The sequence below is a fragment of the Colletes gigas genome, unplaced genomic scaffold, assembly GCF_013123115.1.
Source record: "Colletes gigas isolate AHSC1104 unplaced genomic scaffold, ASM1312311v1 Colletes_gigas_Sc00019, whole genome shotgun sequence".
Classification (NCBI taxonomy): Eukaryota; Metazoa; Arthropoda; class Insecta; order Hymenoptera; family Colletidae; genus Colletes; species Colletes gigas.
This window is the reverse complement of record NW_025106648.1, coordinates 1,770,645-1,782,047: the sequence shown is the minus strand read 5'-3', so window position 1 is coordinate 1,782,047 and position 11,403 is coordinate 1,770,645. Positions and strand designations below refer to the sequence as shown.

Below are 11,403 nucleotides of genomic sequence, written 5' to 3'. Positions count from 1 at the left end.
TCAAATAGTATGTTTATATGAACTTTTGTTATCGTTTTCTTGTATAGAATCCAGAAAATCCAGAAAATGTAAAAACTAGCCATCGCTAACAACGTGTACAATTTGTTTTCGATTAAACGAAAGAACTTTGAATCCCTGTCGACTATTCGTGTCTAAGAGGCGATGACTATTTTTGCACGCCCCTTTAGGTTGTACCGAGCCCCGCGGGGACCCCTCCATTTTGCAAAATGCTAGGATGGTTCGTTGGGCAGGTAGACGAGTGTCTATCGAGTTGGCGACGAGCTTCCTTTGAGGACACTCGACGAAGTTCGGAGCACCTGAAACCGGAAAGCGTGACGCGGGGAACTCCGGGAGTCGCTAATAGGCCCGTAATCTGTTAACAAACTCGATCGTTAGAAACTGCTGGTAATCTCTGCGCGCCCGGGAACAGCTCCTAATGGAATCAATTTAACAAACACCGTGTTTCGTGCGAGGATTTCGATTCTTCCGGATCAATGACGATTCCGTCGCGAGTGAAGTTCGAAGGGAACGGATCGAGCGCTTCTCGCCATCTTGAGCGCGTCGCGGGCTCTACGGTGTCGCCGTTCTCCCGAGGTACGGTTAAGAAATATGTTAGGCCGCGCAGAAAGTTTGGTATTGCTTATCCGAACTGTTGGAAGAGCAGTTATCCAAGTTTTCGTTCCAGTGAATTGGTGTATGCGGGTCGTGGGTAGGACATGTTTGTTATCTCTATGGTATCGAAATTTTAAAGTTGCAGAGAATCGTGAAAAGTATTATTATTTGGAAATTTTGGAATATTCTATCCATACGTGGAAAAATGTAGTTTGGAAAATCGAGGGTTGTCGATGAATTTGTATTACGAAAAGGGGTCTTTTGTACCTTTTATTGCACACGAAGTACTTTTACACTTTTTTTAGTCGTGTACATTAAATGAAAAAAGTAATACTATCATTATAAACTGTAGTAAAAGTCAAAGTTTACGCACCTGAAGAGTTAGGTCCAGATTCGTAGATTGACATTGTCATCACAGGAAGAATCTTTCTCCCGGTTCTCTAAAAATAAGTCTAGAAAGCCTAGAGAAGGCAAAGTGGCTTTTCTGACATGTACCTAACCGCGTGTATGTTGCGCTAAAGGTGATCCCGCGGTGTACGACAACGGAGGAAGGGAAGAGCCACGTTCTACAAAGGGAAGAAGACGGTTATTTCGGTGCTAATTAAGTGACGAGGTCCACCAGGCGATAGAGTGGCGCGGGACGCGAGCGGAGATCCCGAGGTGGCGGTGCCTAATTGGCACGGAAACAGCACGGGCCATCCTTAATTGGTTAATTTGCGAGGAGGCCCGTCGGCCGATGCGTCGCGGCGTCGTCGAGTGTTGCAGGATGCAGTCGTGCCCGGTTCACTCGGGATAATCGTCCTGTCGTCCACGTTGATCGGGGATCGCGACGAGTCCAGCGAGGCGGGGGCCTCTACGATACATCCTCAACGATAATCCGAACGACCTTTCTACTCTTTTATGACAAGTTCCTGCAGTACGTGACCAAATTCGCTACCATGACCAGCGGACAGAGAAACAAGTCCGTCGTGCATCCCGAGCAGAGGTACGCCTACATGCCCTGCCCGCTCTACGACACCGGTGAGTAAACGATTTTTTTACATTTTTTAAAAAATGCACGCACCTTTTGCTCGCGTTTGCTGTTTTTGCTTCGCTCGATCGTCGTTTCTGTCCTCCCCATTTGTTGTCGCGCGCTTTTTAACCTCTTATAACCACCGTGATTTCTGTTTTTAACCAGTCAGCTGTTTCAACCTCTTTTCAGACCGCTCAATTGTTTGTTTTATTTCGTTTTGATCTCCAAAGATTTTAAACATATTGATTTCTTTTTAATGGTAAATTACATCTATAACTAGCTTCATTGAGCTAACCAGCGAATTTGATGAACTACCATTAATGGCTACCATTACATGTGATGCCTCTTTTTTTACTTAAGTTTGCAAATTGGTCGGTTTGTTCCTTTTTAGTCTTCTGTGTTGTGGTGTCTGATTTAAATCCTTGACGTTATCGTTGGGGTGATTAAATATTCGTTTCTTGTGTGCTGTAGCAAATTTTTCTATCTGTTTGATATTATGTATGCCCAAATTTGTATGCAGAGAATCTGAGGTGATGTATTATGTGTCAGTGCTTTGTTCATATTGAAATTTACGAATTTATTTTAGTTTTCGCTAAAATTACAATTTAAGTAGCAAATGGTAACGAAATTTTACTTATTAAAAATATTGCCATTTCTCCATGACGGATATAGTCGTGAAACACAGTTGACTGGTTAAGGGAGGATTCTCGTGTAACGGCGTTAAAATTAGTTTCCTTTTTAATTTTTTTCGTACAAAATTAAAACTTCTATTGTACTGGACTTCTGAGGGCAGGAAGAGAGACTCTTAAACTATACGAAAATATATTTTTAGTCCATTTTTGATCATATTTTATTAAATAGTAGTTGATTCTATCCGACGATCTAACTGTGGCGTTGCCTCCTATGCTTGCCACCAGAGGGGTCGCGCTCTCACAAGCGCTCGACCGACTTCCCAATATCCCAGTCGTCTAAGGCAGAGCTTGCTAGGTCTTGCTAGTTCTGCTCTAGATTTAGTTCTGCTGTTCTTTTCTTTTCGGGATTTTTAAATCGTTTAAATACACATATAAAAATAAAAAATGTTGTTAGGTTAAATTTGAGAGGAATGTACGCAAAGGGAACGCAGTTATAGTTTAAATATTACACACAGCTTCGTATTTACGTTTTTTCTGAATACGAATTTTTCTATTCCATTTTTGTAGATTACGCATGCCAATAGATCTATACTATATGCACGTATTTGCTCTCGCGAGCAATTAAAAAACTTCGTAGTTTTGAAAAGATGTTTTCGGTGGATGCACGCTAATTATTCACACAAACCGGTGAAATTCTTCCTCGAAACAGGAAAAGTAAAATCAACCTTTCGATCGTGGTTGAAAAGTGGTCGCGACGTTTAAACGTTAATAAAACGTGCAATAAAATAACTAATCCTTCTTCGTTACATTATGCACATAGATAACGTTATTAACTGGATAATTATTTCAATATATCACGTGTTCCACCATCTGCCACACGTGCTCGACACGTATCCAGTAATCAGATTTTATTGCAGGATTGTGCAACGTTATTACAATGTTTAAAACACTGATTAATTTTGATCTCGTATGCTGGTATAATTCAAACGAAACGTGACTCTATTTAACATTCGCGAGCCATTCGTTCGAATAGAAATTTGCATTCGAAAGCATCAAAATACAAAATATCTGTTTCCACTTATAAAGTTCAATAGGTGAGATCATATTTATGCGAGGTTATCGAGTCACATTTTATTGCAAATCCCCTCCAATAATTATCACTTTGCGGTATTCTATTAAAAGCTGCATCAACGGTCGTCGATGGCGCGTTTCACCGTGTGGGAGACACAACGCGAAAACGTAAAAGGGGATTCCCGGACTTTTGCCCCGTCTCGTTCTATAGGCTTCTTATGATTGCTGTTCCACTTACTTGTTATTTGCCATCGGAATGCAAACAGTGGGGCCGCGTATTCTATAAGATCTCCCGCCGATCCGAAAGTTGGCGGTCGTACTTCGTACTAAAGGAAATTGGATTCCTATAGCGGTCGAAAGTTTCCATCGAATCGGAACGCGGGCACTTTTGTCGGTTGCCTGACTGCGGAATTTTCGAGTTACTTTGCATCCAAATATCCTTCGAGTTAATAAAGGCTGACTAATAAATAGGTTTCACTCGGAACTTTTTGATGAAACGACACTGCCTTTGTGTCAGACGCCTTCTCACCCCGGAAATGGTCGCCATGCTGATTTCTAATTAGATCCGTAAATTAAGCTTCTATTTCGTGGCAAATTTTTTCCAAAAGTCAGAGAAAAAAACCATTGCACGTGAAGAGGCTCTTTTGTATTTCGGTGCTGCAAAAATAGTATTTCTTAATTGGTTCGTTATATTTATTTCTTCATAATTAGCGTTTCAATACGTTATTTTTCGAGGCAATGAGAATGTGGTACTTTTTCCATTAATTCGAATAATTTTTATTTCATGAATTACTCTTTATTCAGATATTATATATTAAATAGACAAGACCTATGCTTGATTTGATTTTAGATTTCTAATGAATATTATTTTGTTGAAGACGATTCAAAACAAATCTGAACATTTTTAAGATAACATTATTTAAAATATTTCTTAATTATTTTCGTGCTGTGGTCATTTTTGTAATACCATTATTTAAAATACTATTTCCTTTTCAACATGTTATTCTATTTCGTAAGTATTTGGAATTATTGTGAAATTAGATAAAATATTCGAATTTTCGAAATTGTCGTTTGGTGAAAATTGTGTCCTGATTATTTCTTTGCGAAGAAAGTATTGCTTCAAACAAATTGTTATAAAGATCACATAAAATAAATCTATTTATTACCATTATTTTAAGGATTATTTCTTTGGCCAATTTGAAATAAAGAAATAACGAAATAATTCATTATTAAGGTCGAAAATAAATCATTTCAATTTGCTCAGGTGTGATTCAAAGCATAGTCGAAAATATAATATATTGCAATAAATTACTTAAATCGAGGATGATTTACGAATTCATTTTATTTTAACAATAAAATTACATTGTTTCTATTATCAGTTCGAGGTCCAGTGGTCTAGAAATGAAAATTATAATTTGTAATTGTTTCTTTATTCTTATTTCCGTGTTATTTCTTCAGTAATAAATTTTTTTGAACGGACGGGGAAGGAATGGGGGTAGGTCGGAAGACCAGTAAGCTGCCTAGTATTATTTATGACCGGGTCATAAATTAGTCGATTATTCCACGACTTACTTTTGCCATCAATATTTATTAAATCGTTATTCCGTTTCAAAGCGAACTTATGCAACAGCTTTTATATACGCACGACTCATCTGAATAACGAAATTGCGAAGTTTCTTAATTACGCTCGCGAGTAAAGTTGGCGGAACCATTCGCATGCATCTTCTACTGCACGATTTTTGTTAGCCTCTTCGTGGATGAATTAATTACATTGAAATATAAGAAAATTCAACTTTACATCTACCTGTGACGATACTGTGTTCCATCGCTTGAAAAAATTAATTATTTATACATTTTAATTATTCACAATTTTAGTGGTCACCTCTATATTAATATCAGAGTTCAGCAAAATTTTATTCAGAAAATAGATAATAGATACAATGCATAGCAATTTATTCTAAATTGATTTATTTATTTGAATTTATTTATAATTGAAAGTTTTATTTTTATGTAACGATTAACGAAAAAATAGATTCTTCTTTTATTCGTAATTTGACATTTTTATCTAAATAAGAATTTTGCCTGTCTTTGGTCGAAACGCATAAAGAAATCAAGAGAGGTTAGGAATAAATCACTATTCCTGACATCTCTTAATTTTTATAATTTAATTGGGAGTGAGGTTCTCCTAACGCAACCGACAAGATGTCAATTTAAGTCCGACTAAACACATTTGCTATATTTGTGCCAGTTCTAGATTAAACTGTTACGAAACCGTAAAGCGTAAAATCTGAAATTGGAAATAAATTCTGCGTCTCAGCGCTCGGGCCAAAACTCAACAGAAGATGGAGGAAATTCTGCGAACGAATAGCGTGGCTCGTTTTGGTACCTTTCGGTTGAAGGGTTAACGCGTCGACCGCCTCGTAATTCATTCAGAAATGACACTAATTATTCCGTTTGTGCGGCGTCATCTAAATTAGGTATGCCACAGCCGTACCTACGTCCAGTATCCTTTGACCCCTGTCACATTTACATAAGTACCGTTTACTCGTTTCGGATTAACATCTGAAATATGTAACACGCACTCGAATAAATTTATCCTCTAAAAAGTTTAAATTTATTCGAGTATACATACATACAAAAATAAAACATGTTGAGTAAATTATTAATTTACTCTGGTTGGACAAAAAGCATTGCATATTTCGGACAGACGTGAATGCTCTGTGTTCTTCAAAGTATAAAGACTTTTAATATTAAGAATACCAGTCAAGAGAAATTATAGAAAACAAGAACAATTTTCTTACATTTATCTTGTACTTATATTAAACTATATACCAATAAGCTGTATCTTTATTAAACATTATAATTCCTGTTACAGTTACAATTATTTTTCAAAAAAAATTGAGAACAAAAATTGATATACAGGGTGTTCAGCCTCTTCTGGGAAAAATTTGAATGGGAGATTCTAGAGGCCAAAATAAGACGAAAATCAAGAATAGCAATTTGTTGATTGAGGCTTCGTTAAAAAGTTATTAACGTTTAAAGTCCCGCCTGTAGAACGGCAATCTGCGAACAGCTGCGCATGCGTGATAGTGGCTCTCACTCTCTATTAAACGTTAATAACTTTTTAACGAAGCCTCAATCAACAAATTTGCATTCTTGATTTTCGTCTTATTTTTGCTTCTAGAATCTTCCATTAAAATTTTTCGCAGAGGTATAAAAATAAATTCATAAAAGTGCAGTTTAAGTGCCTTTTAAGTTCGTCGATGTGGTCCAACCCCTTGAAATGGTATTTACTATTTAGGAGAGAATTTCAAAATTTAGATGAAATCGGTCTGGTAACCCGACGCGTTAACCTAGGGATCTTCACGCCCATCCAGAAATTACTACGACCAGCTCACGATTATGTTTACACGCGGAAGGACTCCGCCATCGTTGCGGCGATGCTCCGCGCGCCGCATGCATGTGTCCAATTATGCTCGGAGATTAATTATAGTGACGAAACAATAACTCCCTGGTGCTCGTGATCCATCGCCGTAATTCCTGCGAGAGTCGAAGCGACGGCCGCGCATAATTGACGAAGTTTGAACATAGTTCTCGAAGCAACTTGACCGTCTATAGCGTGGAGCACGGTGACGACGTTTACGCCGAAATACGTGTATCGAACTTCGATATGATAAACGAGCCTGACAACGATCGTAAATTTATGGTGTCCGTGACGAGGCTGCGGTAGAAAATTCACCGAAATTTCGTTCAACGTAACCGTGTACCCGTTTAGGGTTCCACACCGTCGCCAATTCCCATCGTTCGGGGTAAAAAATGACACTCTGGTCTCGATAAATATCAATCGACTACCGGGGGTAGTTCGACTCGTTTCGATAGATTTTAGTTTCGTCTAATTTTATAGGTCTGAATTTCAAAATAAAATAGATGGTTGGATTCTATACTTTTCTTTATACTTTGTATCAATTTTTCGTGTTCGATTAATTCTCTAATGGCGTCCTCTGCGATATATTTCGGTGTTTTTCTTGACTAATATTAAGTTTTATGGGTCTGGGTTTTATTGTTGTTTCAAAGTAATGTACAAGGAAGGATAAGATTAGTTTTGACATTGACAATTGATGTTGGCGTTGAGAAATATTTTTCGCTTCTAATATTAAACCTTTCCAAACAATTAACATTCTGACGTTTCTTTTCATGTCGTTATACAACACTGGTTTAGCCTTGATTTCCATTATTAAATAACTCTAATAAAAAATACCACTAAAAATATATCGATGACCTTGAAATCTTGAAAGCATTCAAAAAAAAATTTTTTACGAGTCATGATAGTCGAATCTTCGAACCAAAAAATTATCTAATTTTCTGTTGATGGCGGTGAATTCATAACGTGCAAATAATTATGTACCCAAATTTTCGAGAATTTGAAATTTTTTAGTTACAAGTATTCTATCCCCAGATTAAAATCGTACATAATTTAAGAACTAAATTTCGTTTAACTCAGTGAGCGCAGTTTGGTTTAATAATTCAGAATGAACAGGTTGGAAGTTTGACAAAAGAAATTAATGTATCGAACGTTTCGCAACAGGGAATGCATTTGCAGGCAACATCGTTTCCGAGTACTATTGTAGACTGATTTTAGACAATGTACCAACCAGAATTTGCATAATTGAGAACTCGGTTTCTCGATTTGCTCGACAATTGGGGTGGCGCGTTCAACCAACGCGTGGCGAGCAGCGCAAACATGGCAGACCTAGCTTTCCAGACCACTCTGGACGTTAATGGATGGTTTTGACGAGCGTGGCATGGACATTGAGTCCCATACGTCCGGATAGGGATGAATGTGGGCCTTTCATTGACTACTATAACGTCGGTTATGCCTGTAAAGGGTCCTTTGCATCTAATCACGATATTCACTATATGTTGTCGTCGGGATCAAAGTCAATAGTATGGTGTTTGTGCTTGTTTCGAATAAAAGCAATCAAAATTTAGGGTTTTATCTAGGTTCGAAGATATTTGTTTGACTAAGTATGGTTGACTGTTTTAAAATTTTAATAATTATGTTAGCCTAACGAAGGAAATTGTTTAGGGAACTCTAACATGGGAATTAAATTCTTATTTTTGAATACAATCTAAAGCTGTTTAAAAAAATGTGTTTATAATTAAAAGATTTTTACTAAATTTCGATATTAGTATATCTTTTAATTTAAAAGTTTTCTATATTGTTTATGTGGAAAAAAGTATCTATGTTTTTTGTTTTGATGTTCGGGGAAGTCTCCAATTCCAGTTTGAGAAACGCTGCTCCACAGAATCTCAAGCATGTTGGAAGTCCTTGTACAGGATGTCTCAGATTTAAGGTGCAAAATTTCATTGGTAAATTCTACGGGTGCAGACAAGGAAAACATGTTACATAAACATATTTATGTTTGTTTTATATTGCTCGAATATTAAGCTATTGATATTAATTTCTACCAGAATTATTAATATATATTCAGTTTTCTAATTAAACAAATGAACTAAACAAAAAATTGAGGATGTATTTACAGACTCGAAACAAAATGCAAATGAGCTTGGTACAGTGATAAATTTCATTTTCAATCGTTTTGAATCTCGTGGTGCCAATTTTGAAATGGAATATTAGAGTTTCGCATTTCTATATGTAACATTCTAATAAATCGTTAAACAACCCACGTTTGTATAACATTTTTCTCTTGTTTGCACTCGTAGAATCTACTGATAAAGTTTTGCGCCTAAAATCTGGGACATCCTGTATAATTGAGGTATCCACTATCTGTTGTCTTCAAGATCGAAGTCAGTATTAATAATAGATTTAGTTGAGGCAAGTATGGAGCCAATCAAAATCTGGACTTCAACCTAGATTCAGGTATACGCGTTTCATTAAATCTATGTGACATTTCTGACAATTGACCGTGCTTGGTCGTCGAAAATTCATCTCACAAGTGTCTGTTGTCCTGCGTACAATATTGCTGCCATATTGGTCATCCCCATACAATCCGATAATGATATCTACCAGCTATTGTCTTCGAAATTGATAATATTGAATTCAACCGAAACTAGTACAGGCCACTCTTGGATAGATATTAGTTGTTTTATTATTCCATTACTTATTTTACGAGCAACGTAAATATAAGGTAACTTTATTTCGCGAGATACGAATAAATTATTTTCAAACAATTTTTTATTCGAGTTAATTCACTCAAATAATTTTATAGGATAGTAGCTGAGTTTATCTATTATTTTATTTGAACAAATAAAGAATACAAAATTACTTCTCTAATTATAACGATTATTTTTCAAATGCTGCACATAGCCTATAAAAACAAATGTATCTCTGAATATGTTTTATTAACATTAAAACTACCAAAGCAATCAAAATGACCTGTACGTAATTTCTAATAAAACTTGTAAAAAATTTACTCGACTGAATTTTTGAAAACCATAATTTTCTATAAGGGAATGAATAAACACTTATTTCCATTGTATTATACATTTCTCCAAGTATCTATCGTTTTAATTGCTTTGGTACAAATGAATACACTATAATTGTCGACAGTTCTAGTGTTAAATATTGACAATTCTAACAATTGGCTATCTCCATGCCATTATCCATCGTGTTGCTCATCTCCATTCGATCTAATTATGGTTCTCAGTAGCTATTGTCGACAACATCAAAGCCAATCCTAACATGACGCAAATATTAGATCAGAGACTATTATAGAGCTAATTAAATATTAGAGTATAACGTAGATGAGGGATGCGTTTCATTAAACGTTCGTTACGATTTATCAATTCTAGCAAATTGACTCCCAAAGTTGTCTAATTATTGACTTAGGCACGTACAGTAGATAGGAATTAATGTCAGCGTTCCAGTGAGACCATTAATCTCACGTAATCCTATTTTCTCATAATTTCTACGCATCCCCTTGATGTATTCTACCATCGATAGCTATTAGCTAGAGCCTCTAAGTAGGATCTACTATTAATACACTATGCAATACACGTTAATCATGCACAACCACTTAGATCAATTTCATCGATCAAAATTGAGCCAAAATTTCTTTGAAAAAATCTGAGAATGATAAAACTGCAGTTTCACGTGGTTTCTTTGATGGTACACCTAAGATAGGGACATTTGTCATCATTTTATATTTATATCAAAATATTTACGCAGAAAATAACGGTTCAATCCAGATCCATATCAGTTCATATGTCATAACTGTATTTCCTCGTCTATGTTCCCAGAAAATAATTACACAATGTCTCCTAATAACCTAATACCCTTTGGAGGTCAGTTTCGAATTAGGTAAACCCATTCGTCATAATCATATTTCTTCACGAAACTATTCTCAAAGTAGGTGAATAATAAAGAATCCGGGTAATTTATTCAGGATCGAAGCTTATGAATAATTCCAGATTCTACGAAAAACCTACAAACTTTGAGGTTCCTTGATGACTAAACGCTCTCGTGGTGCATGATTTATAATCGTTCGCCACGGAGAACCGCGTCGTTTCATGTTTCATTCACCGTCTGTTTTATTATGCGTCGCGGTGGTTAGCGGGCCTGGATTCCACGTGTTCCCGGATTAATTGCAATTTCCGACGCCTCGCGACAGAAACGTAACCAGCACCGTGACGGATGAAAGCGTCCCGGCGCCCAGCCTCTGTAAATATCGGTTTTTTCGGCCGGTTACTTAACGAGAGAAGGACAGATACGTCAATCCGCTTTATCAGTGGATTTCGCGAACGACCGACACGCAAACAAGGAGTTGCACGATGGAGCGTCGAGCGCCCAGATTAAACGACGCTGGGAAGAATTTTTGCCGTGGGATTTGAACGTACCGATCGAACAATGATTCGCCAAGCACTTTTTACTCTTATCGTTTCATTCGACGGGCAAAACTGTACGTGTTCGGAATTTAACGTTAGGAACAGAGAAATTCGGGACAGCAAGGACGTGGAAATAACAGGAGCTTTATTTTCTATAAAAAACGATTACCCTCGAGTACAGGACGACCTGGTAATCGTGGTACGATTTGGAGAGTGGACGATTTTTTGCGC

General features: G+C 36.8%; 1 protein-coding gene across 1 annotated transcript in view; it reads left to right on the top strand.

Annotated features, from left to right (window-relative positions):
• Window positions 1–1,194: 1,194 nt before the first annotated feature.
• Window positions 1,195–11,403, top strand: part of LOC122400598 — a 55,944-nt gene continuing 45,735 nt past the window's right edge. The window contains exon 1 of the mRNA XM_043402130.1: window positions 1,195–1,632. Coding sequence (XP_043258065.1) covers window positions 1,551–1,632 — 82 coding nt within the window. The 5' untranslated portion in view covers window positions 1,195–1,550. The remainder of the gene's footprint in view (window positions 1,633–11,403) is intronic.